Raw genomic sequence first — 23,092 nt, forward strand, 5'->3', positions numbered from 1 at the left:
TATTATTTCACTGTGCAAATCTATTGCAATTCATGTATGCATTCTCCTGACGATGGTGTCTTTTGGGGTTTGCTGTACTGGATAGTGCTATTAAAAAGATTCTTCTAAAAGTCTTCTGGCTATGTGTTAGTTTCCCTGGGAGTCTTGACACAGGAATTCCTAGGGCACAGCATTTGCACATCTTTACTGATACTGCTAATTTGCTTTGCCATATTGTTGTAGCAAGTTGTACTTACCAACACTATAGAAAGATATTTAACTTCATAGCCTTCTCTAGTTTTCATAAGTTTATAATTTTTAGTAGTTTTATGGTTTGGATGAGCAATGTCCCCAATAGGCACTTGATCTCCAGATGGTGATGCTGTTTGGAGTGATTATGGAACTTCAGGAGATGTGGCCTTGTTGGAGGAATTAATCACTGGGGGAGTCTTTGAGGTTCTATGATCTCACCCCACTTCCTCCTCTCTTTGCTTCCAGTGTGTAGATAAAACGTGATCAGGCAGTTTCATGCTCTGGCTACCTGCTGCCATGCCTTGTCCACCACTATGGATTCCCCCTATAGAATTGTAAACCAAAATATATTTTTCTTTAACTTTCATTAGTTATGATGTTTTATCAAAGCAACAGGAAAGTAGCTAATAAAGATGAACCATAAAACTGTATTTTAACTCCTGTCTATCAGGACTAATGAGATTGAGTCTTTTGCACCATTTTTGGTTTGCTCTGGTGTGGTTTGCTTGGGCTTTTTTGTTTGGTAAGCTGGGAACCTTGTTCATATGTCTTGATTGTTTTTATATCTGGTGGCTTTTCATAGGGGCCACATTATAAGGCTGCTGATTTCCCTCAGCCTGTCACTGGCAGGCTGCCATACAAATTGGTCTCCATACACACCACCATCTCCGGAGGTCTGATCCAGCTCAACTCACCACACTCATCACCAAGGGCCACAAGCCACTGGGTTATGAGCTTTTTAGCACTTAGACCAATTCCTAAAATATCAGAATGTGCAGGCATTGGGGCCAGACCTGTTAGTCTGATCCTGCCTGTCTCTTACTACCTAAACAACTTTGAGACTTTGTCCTAAAATTTAGGACAATAATGCAAGCATCAGTGACTTTCCTTTTGCTTATAAAATGGGTATCTGAACTATCAATTGGAAAGGAATATTGGAATTACTTAATGGAAGGCTGCATGGGCAGTGCCTACCACATGGTGGCGCCATCATTCCATCCTATCCCCACCTGTGGCTTGCAGTTACCTTCTGATGCCTGGAGTTCCTCTCCTCAATTCTTTGTGCCTCCAAGCCTTCTCACAGGGCTTCCCTCTAAAGTCCCTTTCTGCAGTCTCCTCCAAAAGTGAGAACCTCAGCCCTCTGGGTAATGTGTCCATCAGATTCCTTTTCATTGTGACACAATACTTGAGAAAATCACCTCAGAAGGGGGACAGGTTTATTTGGGCTCCTGGTTTCAGTAGTTTCATGGCCCTTAATTGCTTGGCCTCTTCATTTTAGGCTCATGACAGCACAGTACTTCATGGTGGAGATGTGGGGTAGAATAATTGGCTCAGAGAGGGCTTGGCTCACTCCCTCTCCTTTGACTCCTTCTACTGAGAGCTCTCTCCATCTTGGCCTTAGCTCATTTCAAGTGTCCTCCTCTGCATTTCTCTACTTACTGTCTTAGCCTCTTCCCCTTAGCCATATGCCACCTTCTGCCTCCAGTCTGTACTGTACTGTAAACTGGACTCAAATCCACATGGCCTTGTTGTCTCACTCTGGTGACTCTGAGATAAATCTCAGCCCTCTCCCCTGTAAGATGCACATCTATATTTCCAAACCCTACTGGATCATTTTATATTTAACTCTAAAAAGTAATTGGTCTGGATATTCCATGAGCACCTCAAACCCAATTTTATAAAGCTGGAATGCCGTCCTCATTCCCTCCTACCTGCCATTTCAGACCGAGGTCAAGTCACCTGCCTCCCCACACAGAGGCCATCTCTCTGTGTCTTCCCAGCTGCCACACCACTCTGATCTGATCACAGTTACAACATGTGTCATCTGGTATGGTCTGTCCAAGTCACAGGCATATCTTTGTCTATTTTGGGGCCCCCAGGATAAGCCCTGAACTGGATTCTCTCTAGGTCCCTGAAACCCAGCTGAGGCCCAGTACTCAACAGCCATGCTACAGTATAAGAGGCATGATGAGGAAACAGATAGAGAAGTAAGGAGACATCCTAAGCCACACAGTACAGCATGTTAACTCTGATCTTTGTTTCTGAGATCCCTGCCATGTTCATTCCTCCATTGGAGCCTTTGAGAAAGAAAAAGAGGAAGCGGAGAAATAGCTAGGTCAGTGGTGGTCATTCAGCTCTGCTCCTGTGAAAGGCCTAGGAGTAGCTCTGCCTGAGGCCAGCTCCTTCAAACACTAGTCCCATTTCAGGAACATCTCCAACACCTAATTGCCTATTTCCCCCTCTAGTCATAAAGTTGATGCCAAGAGAGTCATCTAATCAAAGCATTTTTACATCCTTAAAGGAATGGCTACTGGAAGCACTTACAGATAATTAGCTCTTACACCGAGTAGGATGGGCCTGGGCCTGGGCCTGAGGTCAGATGTTCCTGGTGGGTGGGTGGGTATGTATGTGGGGATACAGTTGGTCTGGCCGAGGCATCACCTGGACAGTAGGGCTCATGGACCTGGAGTCTGGCACAGAGAGAGATAGCAAATACAGGGATTCTCACTGGAGGTATGGAACTCATGCATCTGGGGCACTCAAAGTGTAGAAAACTGTCGGATTTACGAATAACATTCTCCCATTGATTATCCCCCCCCAAAAAAAATTCAGAGGTGGCCATTATGCAAATATTGAAGGAACACACGCTGTATATGTAGTCCTATCATACATCACTGGTGCTGGTCAACCATCTTACTTTTATGTTAGAACATTTGTTTTGCTTTTGCCTTGTGTTTAGTTTTTCAGTGAATGCCGGGGAAGCTAACTAGTGACATATACAAATGTAGTGAATTATGCAAATACAGTGAAAACTTGACTATGGGAAAAATTACAAAGAGCTTCAGAGTCTGTCTCTATGTGTGTCTGTTCTCTCTCTCTCTCTCTCTCTCTCTCTCTCTCTCTCTACACACACACACACACACACACACACAGACCTACAGGGAAAACAAAAGACAAATGAGAATTCCAAAGAGACTGGAAACCTGTTCTCAAGGACAAGCATAAGCTAAGGACCAGGCAGAGCATCTGGTGGGTCAGAAGCAGACATCAAAGCAGGAACCAGATTGAGACAAGATTCAGGACAAAGTTGTGACAATGCCTGTGATCGAAGGCTCCCCTTATAAAAGGATGTACTTGGTTTAGATCTAGCTATGATAGAGTTGAAAATTAAATAAAAAGCCATAGAAACTAAGCAAGCCTCCAAAAGATAACAACATCCTCCCCTAAGCCAACATATCCAGGCTCCACCCCCACATCTCCTGTTATTTCTAACACAAGTGGACAAGCACAAACATCTTTTAAATATGTATTAATTGCTGTGTTTTTCAGATGTTTAAGGGCAGTCTATATATTAAGGAGAGGGATGTATTATGTTCCTTGATTAAGGTGTCAAGTTTATATAAAATTTAAAGAACTCCTAATTAAAGTATCAGAGGTATTTCACAGGCACTAGCAAATTGACTATAAAATGAATATAGGAATACTTAAAGAACAAAGGTCTCAGAAGATTTATACAACTCAATATCAAATTGTATTAGATTGGGGTCTCAGTGTTGTATTGATACACAGATGGTCCAAAAAGACTAACTGAACAGAAAAATGAAGTCCAGAAACAGACTGTGTCCATCACTTTGTTTACTGCAAGTATCTCAACTTAGAGTCAGCCTTTTCAATAAATGGTGTAGGCTCAACTGGCTAACTATGAGCAAAAAACTAAACCTTGGACACCAAGTGCAATGAGTCATTAGGCGAAACTGTGAACACTAAAACAGTGAGCCTCCATGTGATGGTTAGCTTTGCCAACTATGCACAGACCCACACTGTCTGGGAAGGAAGTCTCAGTAAGGAACTTTTTAGACCAAGTTGGCCTGTGGGGCATGTCTATGGGGATTTGTCCTGGTTGTTAATGGATTTGGGAAGATCCAGCCCATTTTGGGTGGCACCAGTATCTAGGCAGGAATTCCTGAGCAGTATAACAAAGGAGGAGGCTAGCTGAGAGCAAGCAAGGAGTCATGCATTAATTTGACTCTGTGCTCTTGACTGAGGATGTGATGTAGCCAACTGCTTTGAACTGCCACTGCGACATTGCCTCCCCCAGTGATAGACTGTAATCAAAAACTGTCAACTCAAATCAACTCTTTCTCCCCTAAGTTGCTTTTTGTCGGAATATTTTTGTCACAGCAACAGAGATGAAACAAGGACAGTCCCAAATAAAATACAAGAGAATATCCTCATAGTTTTGAAGAAAACAAGGGTTTCTTAAATGGACAGAGCAGTACTCACTGTAAAAAAGATCAATAAATCAGACCTTAACAAAATCAAAGATTTCTATTTATTAAATTACAACATTAAGAGAATGATAAAGCAAACCGCAGGATGACAACATTTATTCTCACTATCTCTATCTGAAAAGGGATTTGTGTCTAGAATACATTTTAAGATTTATAAATCAATAAGGCAAGACAAATGATACAATATTTTTAAATGAGAAAACATCTCAGACTGACATTTCACCCAAAATAGAGACAACCAAATGGACAACAGGGATATGAAAAAGTACTCCAAATCATTACTCATCAGAAAAAACAAACTTTAAAATCATAATAAAAGATGAGCGTGTGCCTGAGTAAGTCAGAGGCAGGGGACTGCCTCATTCATCTACAAACAAATTGATGTGTGATTCTGAAGAACTCTAAGGAGAGGCCCCAGCACCAATCTGGAAGTTGTACACAGCCATCACCTCCTGGTCTTTCTGTCTCCCTCTCTTCCCCTGTGAGCCTCCTCTTCTGTCTTACAATCTTTGCCTTCCCCTGCCCCTCCTCATCTCTGTGGGTGACCTCCAAGACCACCACTTGCTCTTAGGGAAGGACAGATGCTGACTCCTGATACATGACCTAAGGGATGGCTGTCTGCTGCCCCTTCTACACTCAGTACCAGAATGTCACAGGAAGAGCATCCTCCTGGTCCAGCCCCATCCCATTCTGCATGGATGCTCTCAAGCTCCCATTTCCTTGTGCTGCCAGAAGCCTCACATCCCCTGCTCCCCTCCTACTAGTACTTCTCCACTCAGAAGACAAAAGAGAGCCCAATATTGGTAGCCCAAAGCATCACCTCTACACCAAGCCAGGTCCCCTTTGTGATGTCCCCTAAGGCAAAGCTTCTCTGTACCCCAGCACCAGCATCACATCCACACCCAGTTTTCTATGTGTTTTCTTCTCTGAATCCTTTTGGTTCTAAGGAGGAAGTGAACACTAAGTAACATTTAACCCGCAGGCCTGCATCTCCTCGCCCCTGGTCACCACACATTGAGAGGAGGAAAGGAGCGTTCAAAAGCAGGGCACAGGGACAGAAGGCTGCAAGTTCTGCTCCGGTGTCTTCTCTGGGAACATCCCCTCACACCCCCAGGGTACCAGAATTCCCCACTGAGAGAGCTCAATACCTCTCAGTTTTCCTGCACCACACTGTGTCTTGCTAAATGCCTTCATTCTCCACATGCTACCAGAAAACTTTGTTGGTATTGGGCAATGTCCTTCTGGTTCATTAGCAAGCCAGCAGTCAAGAGAAGGGGCTCACTGGTAGCCCAGTGTGGCAGCCTCTACCCAGGAAGCATGCCACTCTCAGCTGCTATTAGTCTCACCTTTCTCACGCTGGCTATTCATCCTGGCCCACCAGTCTCCCATGTCTGCTTGGGGATGTAGGAATTTGAATCCTAGATCTGAGGAGGGAGGGAGAGAGAAGAATCTGGCACAAACATGAGAGCCCTGTGTGCAAATGGGACTTAGCTCATATCCCACAGAAAGATATTCAGTCATTTTAGCCATTCTGTCCTTGTTAAAGGATCCCATAGGTTTCACATCCTAATCCCATGCACCCATCTGCTCCACCTAACCCCCTCCACCTCACACCTAAAACTACTGACAGAGGCTCTGCAAGACCTTCTGCACCTAGCCTCAGCCCCGTGACTGGTGGTAGGCATGATGTGGGTATGTACAGCACATACTCTCTCACACACACAAACATATTCCGTATCTCCCCATTGGCAAGCAATATTTCCCCAGTCATGTCCAAACATCTTTTATCTGCACATCTGTATGTGCAAACCATTTCCTTGACAAAGCCAAACCAGCTACTGGAATAGTGTCCCTTGGTGGGGAAGCCCAGGCAGAGCTCTGGCCTATGAGCACCAAAGAGGCAAGAGAGCTGTTGAGAAGGAGGTCATAACTGGTTCTCTGAACTTGAAGTCAGCATGCAGAGGTGAAAAAGTCAGTTAAAGTCAGTTAAGATGGCCTAGCAGAAACAGTGGCCCTGCACAAGGATGTACCATACCAGGGGGCATAAGCGTCTGCACTGAAGCATGCAGAAGACCATCACTCCAGTTGTATCACTAATGAGCTCAGATTGGTGCAAAGTTACAGGTGTAGCGGGAGAGCATCTCAGTTCTGAATGCTGAAGGGCAGGAAGCAGCAGGGAGCATGCTCAGTAGTCACTTGGGAGATAGGAGGGTTTCTGTGCTCAAAAGGCACAGAGCAGGGCCAGCTGCTAAGTAAGCCTGACAAGATGAGCTCAACCCCTCATCCCACATGGTGGAAGAAGAGAAAGGAATCATTCTTACAAGTTGTCCTTTGACTCCACATGTGCTCCGTGGCATGTGCATATGGTCACTCTATCATGCATGATTAATTAATTAACTGTAAAAAATGCATAGCTGATGCTGGGAAGCCTCAGGGATAGTGGTTTAGGACATAGTAGGTTGCAATACTTCTGTATGCATCTTTCGACTGGAGTATGATATCCCTGTAAGAAACACTGGTATATTGGAGGATACCTTCTGGTCCTACTGCTGGTTCTGGGGCCCAGAGCCCAGCCAGAAGCCACAGCAGTTCCAGGAAGAGGCTGCCCTAGAGAGAGCTGCTAGTGGAGCTCTTGTCCACCAGGGGCCGCTGTTGCACAGCACATAGTGCCCCACAGAGCCTCCATTTGAATCACTTAGATATCCAGACTCAGCTCCATCGCTTCTTCAAATTCACTTTGGAACTGACTGACAGGGAGAGTGTACCTCCCACCAGCCAGCACCCTGGACAGTACTGGCCTGCCAAGTCAGCAGAATCCTAGCAAAAATAACCAGCAAAGGAAAAGTACAGGTGTAGGGGAGTGTGTGTGTGTGTGTGTGTGTGTGTGTGTGTGTGTGTGTGTGTGTGTGTGTAGTCTGATTCCAGCATTTCAAGCTTTTTATCTTCTTCATTCCTGCCCTAGGAGACAGACTGGAAGCTAGACTGTAAGAAAAGAATGAGCCATACACAGCCAGAGGCCACACACCCTACACCTCCCACCCCCACTCCTCCACCCTCCCTGCCACTATCCTGCCCTAGTCAAAGCAAGCCAGCTGATAGGGGCCCTGAGGCTCTCCGCTAAGCCCTAGTGAATTCCCAGGGCAGTTGAGGCCATCATCAAGCATGGGGTGGAGGCAGCAATAAGACCCAGAGGGGAGAAGGAGCATCTGGGGTCTGCTTTCAGAGCCCTCCTGTCTCTTAATCAGAGCTCCCCCTAGGGAAATAAGGGGCCATGAGTCAAACTGAAGGCCTGGCATCCACAGCCTTGCTCTCCCGACACTGCACACTCAAAAAGCAGAACTGAAGCTAGCGAAATAAGTGGCTGCCTTGCCCTAGGGCTGCACATTGTGGCCACTGTGGGCTCTTTTGGATCGTGGGGGGGTGAGAAGGAATCTGTATGAATGACAGATGAAAAACACAGCGCTCCTACTTTGGCCCTGTGTCTCCCACTGTCTATCCCTGTCAGCCTGAACCTGCACGTCTGTAAAATGGAATGGAGGGGGCTACCGCTCCCTGCCTACTTGAAGAACAACTGTGAGAATCAAAAAGGCAAAAAGATAGGAGAAACTAGTTAATTTTTTAAAATGTGCTTTTTCTGGCTCACGACAAAAGTGCAAAGCACAGTGGTGAGACACACCTAATAAGCAGGCAGTAGAACCTCCTGGTTCCCCCTACATCCCACTTCCTCCTGGCCAGGGTCTCTGCCTGGGCTTCCCTGTCTCCATCTTCCATCCAGCCCAGAGCTGCTGCATGAAGAGAGCAGCAGTTCCCCTGCTCATGCCCGCCCACGCCATCAGAGATTTTCTATTGCAACCTGAAATTGAGCGCCTCTTCTCTCCCCTGCTCATCTTTAATTTCTTTATCGATCTTCATTAAACTCTCCCTTTGGCTCCAGGAGGAAATGAACCAACTCCTTATTTCACACACAAAAAAGGGGAGGGGTAAAAATAGCAGAATGTTCTTATGAAAGTGAGACTGTAAGGCTAAAAGAGCAATTTCTGAAACTGTCTAGAGAGTTGGTTAAAGTTGGCTAAGGACTGGGCTTTGAACGTCTCCTACCCCTCTGGCCTTAGACCGGCATGTTTCTACTCTGCAGGTCCCCAGCTGCTCATCTGGACCATGTGACCAGTTCTGGTCCTTTAGTTCTGATCCTCTTCAGTCCCATTCTTTGAGCCAGCAACATCCGGCTCCCACTAGTCACTTTACTAGGAATTATTGAAACTCCACTAGGGCTATTGCAAAATCCTCAGCACCCAGTCTCTTTGTGGAACAATGCAGAGTCTCCATAGGCCACCCTGCGGAGACAAACAAACTACACACAGGCAGGATGTGCCCCACACACAGGTACCCACTAGAGACCCATAATATTGCTACCCTCTAACAAGGGAGGTGCCACTTCATTGCATGGAGGACAAAACCAAAGACCTGCCCATCTCAACAGTTTGGTGTGTCTGCTCTCACGGAGCTGTGTGACTTTTGAGGCCCTCATCCCATTCTGGGCTCTGGTTCATCTTGCTCCAATCATCTCCCACATGCGGTCTTGACAGCACAACCATCTCTTTGGGCTCTCCTGAGTCACTGAGCATGGAGCTCTTTGGAGACACAAAGTCCCACAGGTCAATGGCCAGCCACAGGGTCCTTTGTATCTCTAAGACTGCTGCCCCCTGTCTACCTTTAAACTCCTCTGTACACTCACTGTGACCAGGTCTCCACTGGCTTATTGGTTCTCTTTCACCAGGAATTCTGAAAGGAGGGAACCTCCTCTGAGGTCACAGGCCAGTCTTCCCCTCTACCTGTATTGCTATGGTCTCCATGCCTTGCCTTTGGAATAAGCTGCTTACCTTCTCCCCTGAGCCCAGCACAGGACCAGTGAATGAGAGATGACTGTCTGCCAAGGATAAAGGAAAATCATGGGTGACTTCTAGAAGTGAACTAGCTGATCCTGTATATCAAAACAGTGTAGAGCCTTGACTGAACTAAACTAGACCTCTGCACGGAAGACCCCTTGGACATTGCCAGAGAGACCTGTGGGTGCTGATAGTTTATCTCTTCTGGCTCTGCCCCTTCCCTGACCAACACATTGTGCCCAAATCCAAGGGAGCCATTCCTCCATGGTCCCCATCTCAGAAGGGCAATATCTTTTCAGGGTGGTAGAGAGAAAGAAGATGGGGTTTGGAGAAAGCCAGAGATGTACAGTGTCCATGCTCCACATGTCCACCATCATCTCTGAGCCTCAGTTTCCCCATCTATGAAGTGGAAAGGGGAAGACGGATGGTCCAATCCCACCCAGATGATCCCTCACCTCTTCTCTTAGGATAGCCCTCTCGCTCAGGTTAGACCACTCCCTCCCACAGACAGTAACCTCCCAGAGCCCAGTCTCTCCCAAAGACCTTGCCATTGACACTGCCCTGATTGCATCGTGATGCCAGTGACTCAGTCCCACTGTGAACTCAGTGCTGTATGTACAACAGTCCCATGAGATTTCAGTGTACCCATTCATCAGAAAAGTGTGGTCCGAGAGGCTCAGGGGGTTACCTGGAGTAACCTGTGAGTCCTCAAAGCTCACAGTGTGGAGAGTCAAGGACAACCTGCTTCTCAAAGTCCACAGGGCTCTGCTGTCCTACAGAGATGGCTTCCAAACAGACACAGATGAAAGAATGAGTCTGTAGAGTGACTGATGAACAGCAGGAGGGGACAAGTGAGTGGGTTTAGAAGTGGGTGACTGGCATCCAGAAGGAAGGAGCAGCCGTAAGTGACTTGAAGTGAGTGACTGAATGACCAGGTATTTATCAGTGCCTTAGCAATCTGACTTAGAGGAGAAGAATGCCCACCACATCTTTTCCTTTTGGGGTAGGGCTAGGTGATCTGTGTTAAGTCATAGGGACCTTTTTAGTATTCTTAGAGTATTCATGAAGCAAACAAGGTAGGATGCTGAGTGGTTTGGAATCAAAACTTAACTCCTGCCTGTGCCACTTGCTGATGATATGTTTGTTTGTTTGTTTGTTTGTTTGTTTGTTTTGAGACCAGGTTTCTCTGTGTAGCTCTCACTGTATTGGAATTTGCTCTGTAGATTAGACTGGCCTCAAACTCAGAAATTCCCTTGCCTCTGCCTGCCAAGTGCTGGGATTAAAGGTGTGTGTCACCACCCCTCAGCTTAATTATGTGATTTTTGACAAGTCCCCATAACTTCCTGAGATTCTGGCTCCTTGTCTTTAAGCTGGGGATGTTTATAGTGCAGGCTCATAAGTCACTGGTGATACTGAAGGCATATGTGCACTGGAGTAGTCAGGATGCAGCATATATTCTCATTGATGAACATCCCTTCTCCTCATCTTCAGAGAGCAAATATGATATTCAGCCAACACAGCCCTGGAAATGGCGAGTTGAAGTATCCTAGCTTTTGTGAACAGCATCAGATGGCACAATGAGCTACCTCTAATCACTACAGCTGCAGTTTTCAGCTCCAAGTATGAGACTGCTGCTGTGTTTCTTCCTTGGTTTCTTCCTACTGCCCCTAAAGCTCCCCAAAGCCAAGCAACTGAATGTTTGGGAAGTCTGGTCATATCAGCCCCCCCCCTCCACTTTATCCTCTATGCTTCCTACCAAGCCATAATGAATGAGAAACAAACCTCATTTGGCCATGTGGTCAATATCCAGGAAAGATTTATAAGAGCTGATATGCTGGTGGATTATGCAGTGCATAAGCTTAACATACTTAACCCATTTCCTTCATTGAGTTTGTCTGTCTCGTCACCATGCAAGCAAGTGCACACACATACACACTATGCTGACATATTCAGACAGTGCACTAGGAAGGAGAGAAATGATATCCAGTTTAGTCTTGGAAGATCTAGGATTTGATCTGACCTCTTCCACAACCTTAGCTGTAAGTCCTTACTCAAGTAGCTTCCCTCCTCCAAGCCCATGGCATGGACACCCATTAACCTCAACACACTACTGCAAATCCAGGGCTCTCAGCATAGCACTAGGGACAAAATTTCTAGCCAAGTGGAAAAAAAGCATTCTGCTCTGAGGGCAAGCACTAACTTGTCTGCTGTGTGGCCTCACACAAATGACTTCCCCATTAGGAGGTGTAAAAGAAGCAGTCCCACTATTTATCCTCCACCAAGAGCACTTCGTACTCCTCTGCCTAGTCATAGGAATGGATTTGGACAGAGGCAGCGCAGGGTGGGGAGGCAAGTAACTGATTGCCTTAGAGTCTAGACCTAAGCAAAAGAAACTGGAGAAAGGCTGGGACACCTGAGTGGGTGGACTCGGGTTATGAGACATAAGTGAGAAGGAAGGAGAGCTGTTCTCCCTCCAGACAGACTCTCCGGGTAGATAAATCCGACAGTCACCACAGCTGTCCTGAGACACACTGGGCTTTAAGCAACAAGAATGTTCATCACACTTCCTTCAAATTAGATTAGGAAAACCCCAAATATCAGTCCAGCCTCCCCAGCCCTCCAGGCTAGTATTCCTAGGACCCTCTATAGGCCCAGACCTATGACCTGGGCAGGGGTTAAGAGTATCCGAGGTTATATGTATTGTCCAAGGTTAGGTTGACACAGAAGCACCTAGGGTTTCCAAAGCACGAAATTCTTTATTTGACCCCACACTTACCTGTGATACACTGGTAAAGGAAGTCATTGAACTTTTTCCAAGATCCCTACCCAAGCTGTCTAGTTCTTCATGGAGTGGAGCCCTCCCTACTTACCTAGGCCCTGGGATGGTTAATCTTGATTGTCAACTTGATTGCCTAGGGTGACATCTAGGAAGTTAGTAAAGTTACCTCTTGGTGTTCCTGTAAGGGAGTTTCCAGACATGATTGGTGTGTGGAACTGGTAGGGAAGACAGGAATGTGGGCAGTGCCATCCCATGGGACAAGGCCCACAGGGAATGAAAGTAAAAGCCAAAAATCCATCTCTGCCTTCTCTCTTTATGGTGGCTACCATAACACAATACAAAATAAAGTATCCACTCTTACCCTTCTCCTCTACCTCTACCTCAGACCCAATGTAATGGATCCCATCAAGCTTGGATTGCAACTAAGAACCAAATTAAACCTTGTTTCCTTTGAGTTCATCGTTTCAGGTATTTTGTCACAAGGATGGAAAACTGACTGGCACGATACCCAGTGGTGTCTTGCTCTTGCCACTTTCATCAATCAATGTTCTCGATCCACTTCCTCTGACTTTCTGCCATGAAAGGACCACCCATCCCAAACTTTCAAACCACCCTCTACCAGCTTCCTACCAGGAACTTGTCTCACACACTAGGCTCTCTTGGTCTGCCACCCTAGCCTGAAAATGCTTAGTGTCCCTTTAGATCTATCATTCCTGGTTAGATCCCAGGGTACCTTTTCCCTTCGTTTGATCAAACCCACAGTCAATGTCCCTAACAGTGCCATCTGAAAAGGACCTGGCAGAAGAAGGGTGAACTTGCTACATGAAGAGGACCAATTGCCACCACCAGGCTCCCAATGCCAGCTGACTCAGAGACACCAGCCCACTGAGACCATTGCCTTTACCTTCTCCAGCTGATGGACACCCTCTTCTACACAGCAGATAGAGGCGAGTGTGCGCAGCGCCTGGGGGTACATGCACCGGAAGCTGTCCTGCCGGCAAACCTTGAAGAGGGCTACAACCCCACCTTCCTGTGGAGAAGAGAATATCACATGACCTTACCTTGTGATCTTCCCTGGAGTCACTCAATAAATAGCTGACTGCTCTCACTAAGCAGACATATTTTGGGATGCACCTCACACACACTTAGACGATGAAGTCCTGACCCCCAATAGCCCCAGTGGCAAGTAGGATTCCCCAGATGCTTCTGGGTTTGGGGACCAGCGACATACATTTTGGTGGGGTTGAAGATCCAGACCTTTCTGCTCAGCCCCCAGAAGAGCAGGCCTAACATCACCAGAATGGATCCTGTAGACTGGTGAAAGTAGACAAAGAGACAGAGTCTAGAATTCAGTGCCCATTCCCACTCCATCAGCCGCCATACTTCCCCTTGCTTTCCCGTGCCATGGAAGGCAGGCAGAAAAGGATGTTTATATCAGTCTGTTATTCATTCTCACTGTATGATGGGGAACTAAAACTACTAAAGGTGAGATGGGGAAGGCAATTCCTCCTAAATCCATGTCACCCTTACTTGGATTTGTAGAGGGAGACAACCACTTTCAGGACACTCATGCAGCTCTTGAGTGCAAGTCCTTTGTCTTTGGTAGGAACTGCTAATGGGGCCTTTTTTCTCTCATCTTGTGGAGACTGCCCAGTAGAGTGTGCCCCCCAGTGGAATCTGAGCATAAGAAGCATTCTGTAATCATCACTGCAGTCCTCCCGTGTTCAGAGTGAAAACACTCACAGACCGCACAGGAGACATGCCACAGAATTCACAAACCACAGCAACACTACCTAGTGAATTCAGAGCAAAAGTTGGTATCCCCATCTGGCTTTGCCTCATCCCCCTCTATTCCCTTTTCCAAGGGCTGGAATATACTTAGAGGTGGCATTGAGTGAGCAAGGGATTTATGGGGTGTAATTCCTCAGGACAATCACTTTTAACCTTATCCATCACTCCCAAGTCTAACTGTCCTGGCACCTGTTCCCATAATCAAACAAAATGTTATAGGAAGGTGAGTTCAGCAAAATACTATCCCCTGTCAGATTTTTGATAACACACCATAAGTATTTTAGGAAGTTGCCATGTACCAAGCTGAGTGTATTAATATTTAGTCACTTAAGTTGTATGAATATCATTTAATTAAATTTATCAATTGGTAATTCATATATAAATATTTACATTGGGAGCAGACAATGAAGAAATGGTGCCAAAGACTCTAAGGTGGGGAGCTCACAGACCCAGGGATGAACCTACGACTGTTCTACCAAACGGTAACAGTCTCTCAAACTGCCTTTTAAGTGTCTATCTTTCTACCCATAGACCAGTGCAGCTCTTGGTTTTCAACAGACAAGTTTCTACGTGCAATGGACAGCACTTAAAACAGAAACTAACAGCATGTCAAAGTGCAAAGACTAAGTTTCTGAGGAATGCTCAGTCTGAAATGGGATATAACATACTCCTTCTTCACAGATCAGAGACCACAGCACTCATAACTGACACCAGCTATGGTTGTTTGCACAAGACCTTGCAAGATCAAGTTAGTTGAGCTCCCACCCCTAACTGAGGAGCTAGGGCCCTGGATCGCTTCTGGGGGAGAGTGGTTTTTTTTTTCAAGGGTGTAGCCCCTGATAGGTAGACCACACTCCAGTAGGTGGTTCCATACTCAGGAGTATATGGGAGCATAAACTAGTTGTTTATAAAAATTAAAGAACACAAAGTTGAAAGGGGGTTGGAGAAGTCTTGGAAGAGTTGGGGGCTGGGGATGAATGTGATCAAAATAATTATGTTTCATGTATTAAATTCTCAAAGAATTAGCAGAATTATTGGGGTTGGGGTGTTTTGTTTTTGTTGTTATTGTTGTTGTTTCCTTAAGGAACCCAAGACCAAAGCCAGGAAGGCTGTGGCAGCCTCCTTTGGTTCGGAAGGCATTGAGACCTGCAAATCTGAGTTCTGCATTTGCATCAGGAAAGACTCATTATGTCTTTCCCTAAACCTGTGAAAAATACCCTCCTTAGCATTTTCAATTATAAAAAGAAGAAAGTCCTAGACTCCTGCTAAGGGGATTTGGCTCTCAATCCTGGCTCCATGTCTGCTTAGTTTGGGCTAAAATGCTGTGTAACTACTTAATAGGAACAGCAGCTGAGCTGGGGAAGGACCTGATGCTGGCTCTCTGGACACTGGTATGAGAGTCAGGTTATGGAAGGCTTCCTCTTCAGAAGCTGGCCTTGTCCCCTCGTGAAAGGTATGTCAAGGCCCAGGGCCTGTGAAAAGGAGAATCAGGAAAGAGAGCTACCAGGGAGTTTAGACAGATTATCTCACTGACAACCCTAGAGCCCCCACCAGGACTTTCAGCAGCACTTATCCTGGGGTAACACTGGGATTGACTGAGCTAGCAGATCACGCTGTTGGCTGGGGCTTGTTTAATTTTATAGAAAGCTCTGGGCTCTCAGCCCAGATGCATAACAGTATGAATTATTCAGACATCTTGGGATGAGCTGTCATAATGCTGGCAGGGGCCACTCCTGGGTGTGTAGGCTGGTGATGGAAGGAATCACAGAGGAACTGGGGTGACTGTGACACAGCATAGTGTGCTCTGCTTGGGGAGGGGAGAGGGTTGCCACCATCATCATGACAGGACTGGGATCATTCATGGATGTCTGGATTCATATATACTCAGAGGACAGACCTCAAACAGACTGCCTAGGTCTCAACTAGGAGCGGCTGGGACAGATGAATAATGACCCTGAGATGACAGTGGACTTCCTCATGTCATGAGGAAGACTACTGGGGAAACTCTAACATTGATCCCAGTATTGAGGTCTTTACTGAGTGTCTGAGGTAGGATGTTGTCAGTACTCGACTCCCACATGGTGCTTCTGCTACTGGAACCCGTTTTGCCATTTTCTAGATTGAAAAGATAGAAGACATCACTTCATCCTCTCCCTTTTTCTACCCAGGACCAAACACAATTAGATTGAAGTGAAGTCTGGCGTCAGAAGACCTGGTTAAAATTCGAGCTCTACATGAATGAGTGTAACTTAAGACAAGCCCTGACCCTCTGAGAACCTGTTTCCTCCCTTTAAAAAATGTGCATCATAGGGAGATGGGTCAGTGGGTAAAGCAGTTGGTGCACAACTGTGAGGACCAGTGTTCAGATCCCAAGCACCCAGGTAAATGCCAGGTAGGCTTGATAACCCTCCTATGACAGCACACAGGAAGTAGAGACAAGGAAGTCCCAGAACAAGCAGATTAACCAAGTCAGTGAGTTCTGAATTGAGAGACTTGCCTCTAGGCACAAGGTGGAGGGCAATCAAGGAAGACAGTCACCTTCAACCTCAGGCTTTAAAATTCATATACCTACTTGTGTAGCTGCACACACATGTGGGCCTACACACATGAAAACATGCATACACATCCCATAATACACTTACACACACAAAGAAAGCAATTGTAACTTTAGCACACCTGAGTATGGCTGGTCCATCAACTGCAATACCAAATGGAAAGTACGATATAGTGCTTTGGTCACTAACGAAAGATATGGAGGCATATGGAGTAGGACAGTGGGGACAAGAAAATGTAAAGGAAGGAAGGAAAGTAAAAGGGAGAAGAGAGGAAACACTGCTGGGAAACAGTTGAGAACAGTCAAGGGCATGTCACCTTTAATGAACAGCCTAGTTAAATTCTATTGGTTCCCATGTCTCTCAGCTCCCCTCCTATGCAGTTGGAGTAGACTCTGCCTTCTGCACAGGGCTTTGAGAATGTTTAACAAGCACTCAGAACATTATCAGGCATGTAGTGAGTACAGTAGGAATGCTATGGTGTTTTGTTTTTAATACTGATGCTACTCTATCTATCTATAATCTATCTATCCATCTATCATTGTCATCATCACAGTGACCATTTTCAGCTTTAGGAAACAGGCTGTGTCTCTCCAGTTCCCACCAATGCCTTGCAGTCCTGACTTTCACCAACTTCACACACAGGGAAAGTTAATCATTCATTGTGTAATGCACCAGAAGCCAAGAAAGAAGAAATAGTGATTGAGATAGAGGTGGAGTTGTTGGAGCAGGGATTCGGCCCTGTCAGGGAGGGCCTCTAAGTTTTAAACAATTACCCTGCTGGAATTCAGAGAACATGGACTCCAGAGATAGGAAAAGCTAGTTTCAAGCAAGCACTGAGCAAGGTACTGTTAAGTCCTGGAGTTCTTATGTGTGCTGAGCACTGACGCTCATCTCAGAGGATGTTTGTGGACCAAACACCACAATGTCAAAAATACCAGTCCAGGGCCTGGAGCATGAGGAACAACAAGAACACAGTATTTTTTTATTGTTTTTGTCATTAATATTCAACAAGGCACATGGCTTCACTTAGGGAGACTATTATGGGGTATTGCTCAAAGTGTCATGACAAATATGTAAAACTTCTAGTCAGGACTGTGAAGAGTCCAGGCTACACTGGGAGCCTGGAGTTGTGTGGGTAGCAGGGGAGAGAGTGAGAGGGAAGGAAATGGAGGAAGCAGTGACCAAATGAGGAAAACAGTGGGCCACGGCTGTTCAGACTGAAGCTTGACAAAATGAGAACTGCAGACTCACCTTCCCATCAGGAAGGCCAGACACTGTGGTAGATTATGGAAGCTTCTTAGAATCCCATAATTCACAGAGGTCGGGTTGATGGCACCAGACCTGACTAGCCTCCTGCCATGAGCAACAGCAGGGCTGGTATGACAATTGCCTGTGGTCCTTGCCCAGGCCTTTCTCCCTGCTCCCTCTCTCCCAAACCTTTCTCCCTGCTCCCTTTCTCCCAAACCTTTCTCCCTGCTCTCTCCCTTCCCACCGGACACATTTGGAATCAACATTAACCCAGGGTGAGTCCCAGACTTCTGTGGAGACTAACTAGCAGGAAGTTAAGTACTACCCTTGGCTTAGATTCAAACTCATGTATACTCACTGTTTTCATGAAAGAGGAACACGGGGGCAGGCAGTAGTAGGTGTTGTCTATACCAGTAGCACACAGAAAGGGGGTTTTGAGAACCAGCCAAGATTTGCTACTTATTTTTTAAGAGAAAAAAATTTCTTTGTTCCAAAAGAAATTCAGCTAAATCTGTGGGAATTTAATCTCCAAACTGGAGTTGAGAAGTTGAAGAATGTCTTTGCTCTGCACAGTATCATGTGACCTCTGCAGGTCAAGATTTTCCACACAGTTGAATGATGGAGTCACAGCATCCTCGAGAGAGACAGCCCCAATACCCTCCTTATTTCCTTTTTCCCAATATGCATTCAAGTACAGTTTCAGCTATTGCCTCTGAAAGAGAGTAGTAGTCTGCAAGGAATTAGAAATCACCTGGAAAACAAACCCATCCACCATCGCAGACCAATTAAAACAAAATTAGAACTTGTTTAAAACTCTGCAGTGATTTTGTGTCACACTTAGGCCTAAGGCTTGAACCAGGAATGACCACCATAGGCTTTGGGCCATGAACTTGAAACTAGAGCTCTTGCTTCTAAATCTGAACTGGCCATTTATTAGCTATTGGGGTTTTCAGAAGAAATAAGAAGATGTCTGTAAACATGAACTTCATCTTGTCAGACATGTGTGTTCTTAAGGAATCTGTCTTACTTTGGATAAGTTCTTCAAGGCATAAACTCTATTATAGATGGAAACAACCCAGTCCCCACTACATGGGCTGTTTTCATGTTTTAAACAAACAAGTTATGCAAGACATGAACAAGTGGCATAATGTCAGCTATTGCCATTAAACACAATTCATTTGTTCCCCCATTAAACACAATTCATTTGTTCCCCGGACAGAGTTGACAGACCTTTACCCCAGTTTCATTTCTTCAAGGGCTTTGATCAGTGACTCTGAGGTTTATCGCCATCCAAGGAATATGCTGAAATGAAGAGTCCCCAGAATTGCAGTAACTTCTTGGTGGGGCCAAAGTCAAAGTATTTGGTGTTTTCAAACTCTCTGAAGGGTTGTGACACAGATGGGATTGGGGACCACACACCTGGATCCTCCCCCTGCGACTGACACCTGAATCTATGGAAGGCAGAACTGAGCTCCATGTAGATTACTAGCTCTGTAGTGACTTCTCTGATGAAAAAGGAAGAAAGCAACGAGCCTCACTTTGGTCCTAGGGCCACCATCAAGATGAGTCAACCAGGAAGTTAGTGATTTACACAGTGGTCTGTTTTTATTTCCTCCTTCTCCAATAAGTGCAGGAATGGTTATGGACATTTGAAGATCCAACCAAGAAGCTTAGAGGGACTATTCAGACATATCCCTGAAGGACACATGTGTCTATCATGATGAAGTTCATGTTTACACACACATTCATCTTATTTCTTCTGACAACACTGCTGCTAATTAGAAGTTATCATGGAAGCTATTAAGGGATGTGAATTAAAGGTAAAGCTATATTTTAAAACTTTTCTTTGAACTGGGTTTAAGACACTACATTTCTTACTTCCTTGATGAAAAGACATCAGAGAAAATCAATGTTTATGGATTTGTTTATGGCATTGTTGCTATACGCCAGATGGTCTTTGTACCATTACGCCAGGAACATCACATTGTCAAGAAGAGATATGTGGAATAGGAAAGAAGAGTTGACATTTATGACATGTGCTGGTTATAGAGACAGCAGAAGTTCTGTGGGTGTATCTGCAATGCTTAATCTTGACTGTCAACTTGGTTGAGTCTGGAATTGACTAAGAAACATAGCTGTGAGGGATCTTCTTGACTAGGCTAATTGAAGTGAGAAGACTCACCTTAAATGTGGGTAGTATCCACCAGCAGTGTTCTGAATATCAGGAAATCAGAGGGGAAAACTTGCATTTATATCTTGCTGGCAAGTTCATCTACACTGTTTACAAGTTCATTCACTCTGTTTGCAAGCTCATCTTCTTTATAGTTGCTGTTGCTTCCATCAAATCCTCTATTGGCATCGGAAACCAGCATTTTTGACCTTCCAACTCTCCAGGAATCCCCCAGGCCTGAGCAGCTATAGATTCTCAATCTCTCCAGTGTGAAGACAGCCATTGTATAATCAGACTGCATGGTGTAAGACACTCTAAGAAGTCCCACTTTAGACATATGCTTTCCATAAGTTATGTTCCTTTAGGGAACCCTAACTACTATATCTCTTTGTGTCAAGTGGGAAATAAAATCATGGGGTCCAGGCAACATCAAGAAAAGTGACTCTTCCAAAGTCACACAGAAAATTAATGCTGACAAATCTGAGCCAGCCATTCCCACCTATCAAAAGCAAATCTACCTCCTACTTTCCCCAGACCTGCTCTCTGGTCCCCAACCATGAAATTCACCTTGGCTATGATGCGGCACAAAGGAGCCCCCTCCTGGGTCAGGCTGAACAGGTTCCCTGTGGTAGACTCCATGATGTAGATATTATCTGAGGTATCGATTTTTCTCACAAGTGCCTAGGAAGAGAGAAAAAAGCCAGTTGGTTAGCTTCCACCTGCCCTCTGGTCCTCTTCCTCAATGGGATGCCACTGGGTCCAGGCTTCTAATAGCTTCTGTGGAATCTGAAGCCCTGTCCCATCTACTTTTGAAAGCAGTAAGACACTAACTGTGGGTGAGCTCTGAGCTCCATGGAAAAGATACAGAGATGGGGAATCATTTCAAACCAAAGGTGGTTGGAGATCCAATGAGCTGTCCTAGTTCACTGAAACCCTCAGCAAATAGCACTTGGTTGTGCTATAAGTTCACAATGAGAACAGAAACCACAGATGAAATAAGCAAGCATCAGTTGTGACAGGAAAGGAGTGCCCATAGCTGCAGCCAAAGAATTCCCTCATTTTGCATGGCTGTTAGACAAGGATGAACCCCAGCTCTGATGGGTTCAAGGGCTGAGACAAGTACTTCCCCCATAGCATCATACTGCCTGGGGATATTTACTTTGGGAATATAACCATGATGAAGAGTGACACCAGAATTCTACTGACAGGTAGGTAACTCCATGAGTAATGAATGCTATACTGATCAAAGATGAAACACTCCAGTGTGTGTGGAGAGGGTTACATATAGGACCAAAATATTAAGGAAGAGCCAAGAAAGCCATTAACAAATAAGATATGAAGATTGTTCCTAGAAGAGTTTAGCTAATTTCTGGGGGAGGAAAGCCTTACAAATTGAAATCACTTAATAGTCAGACATTAGCTTTGGCACATGTGACTCATTATTGATTATCAGCTATTCTTACCTACTAATGAGTGCAGTTGTTCAGATTTCCCCTGGGAATTCTGGATATGGAAACCTGCCTTCCTAGGCCTCCTATGAGAAGACAAAAATCTGCAAAATATAGGTGCAAATCTCAGGTATCCTTTTAGGGGGTTCTCTGTGTGTACCTATGTATGTGTGTGCATGCATGTGTGTGAGCATGCATGTATGCCTATGTGCACTATGTGTGCTTGCATGTGTGTGTATACATGATGTGTGCATGTATGTATTATGCATGAATGTGCACATGTGTATATGCATGTGTATGTTTGTGTCTCCTCATTTAATATTTTGATACAAGGTCTCTGACTGAACCCAGAGATCGACAATTTAGCAGTGAGCTCAAAGGGTCTTTCTGTCTTCCTCTCAAGTTCTAGAATGACACACACACACACTACTGCACCAGCTTCTTTAACAAGAGTGGATCCAGAAGATTGAATTTAGGTCTTTGTTCTTGTACAGCAATTACTTTACTGGTTGAACCATCTCCCAAGTCCTTTTTTGTTTTGTCTTGCAATAGAGTCTCATGCAATCCAAGCCACCCTTGAATCTATAATTCAACCCTCCTGCCTCTGCCTCTGGGTGCTGAGATTATAGGCATGCATCGAAACGCCTGCATTGTTTATTTTTAAATACCAAAAGGCTTTGTTTTTAAATATGCCTGGTGTTGTAGAAAGGACTCTCAAAGGAAGGGAGGGATCCAGGCTCCAGTATTAGCTTGACTTTAGCTCTCTATTCTAATCAAGAATGCATTTGGCTAAGAGCAGATTCGGAAACTAAAATGCCTGAGTTCCAATCCTGGCTCTGCCACTCTGGCACTGTGCCCTAGAGAGGATAATTTACTATAGCCCTTCTTTGCCTCAGTTTCCCTGTCTGTACAATTATGGAATAAATGGCATCAGTCTCTCACACTAAGAATGCTCTTGTCCTGAACTTGCCAACATGAACAGAGAACTTCTGAAAGTGCCTACCATAGTGAAGTAAAACATTGTTAGAAGTCATCATTTTGTGGTCTTGAACAAATGAAACAAACATTTTAGAACTTGCTTTCACCACTTATAAATTGATTAAACTGAAGAGATATGGGTGTCTTTCTTTTGTTTCTTCTTTATTCAGAATCTCAGTGTAGCACGCATTCTAACTGTTCTTAATAATAAAAACTCTGAGTCAGATATTGGGGTTAATGCTGAAGATCAGAGGAGCAAATTGTCCAGCCACTAGAGAGTTCTCACCTCTACCAATGCTCAGACCAAAAGGACGATCCTGTCCTCAGACTGCTTAGACTGCACTGCTCCTTGGACTGCACTGTTACTCAGACTGCATCTCTCTTGTCTCCTCCCGTCTTGTATTCCTCTCTCAGTCCAGCCATATCACTCCTGTCTCCACCTCTTTAGTGCTAGAATTGAAGGCATGCCACTCCAGGTGCTGGGATCACTTATGTGTGATCTCTGTTTCTCTTTTAGACAAGATTAATTTCATGTAGCCCAGGGTGGCCTTGAACTAACACAGATCCATCTGCCTTGCTTTCTTGAGTGCTGAGACTAAAGGTGTATACCACCACTGTCTGGTCTCTGTGACTAAGTAGTGTGGCTGCTAGGATTGAAGGTGTGTGCCACAACTCCCTGGCCTCTATGACTAACTAGTGTGGCTAACTTTGCAT

The 23,092-nt window shown here is 45.1% G+C and overlaps 1 protein-coding gene across 2 annotated transcripts in view; it reads right to left on the minus strand.

Annotated features, from left to right (window-relative positions):
- The window catches only part of Insc (INSC spindle orientation adaptor protein), a 97,447-nt gene that overhangs the window by 23,320 nt on the left and 51,035 nt on the right, over positions 1 to 23,092 (minus strand). For both annotated transcript variants that reach the window (XM_040756044.1, XM_040756038.1), the window contains 2 exons: positions 20,520 to 20,633; positions 13,093 to 13,218 (listed from right to left, as the gene is read on the minus strand). In XM_040756044.1, coding sequence (XP_040611978.1) covers positions 13,093 to 13,218; positions 20,520 to 20,633 — 240 coding nt within the window. The remainder of the gene's footprint in view (positions 1 to 13,092; positions 13,219 to 20,519; positions 20,634 to 23,092) is intronic.

This window comes from Mesocricetus auratus, unplaced genomic scaffold (assembly GCF_017639785.1).
Source record: "Mesocricetus auratus isolate SY011 unplaced genomic scaffold, BCM_Maur_2.0 Super-Scaffold_4256, whole genome shotgun sequence".
NCBI lineage: Eukaryota > Metazoa > Chordata > Mammalia > Rodentia > Cricetidae > Mesocricetus > Mesocricetus auratus.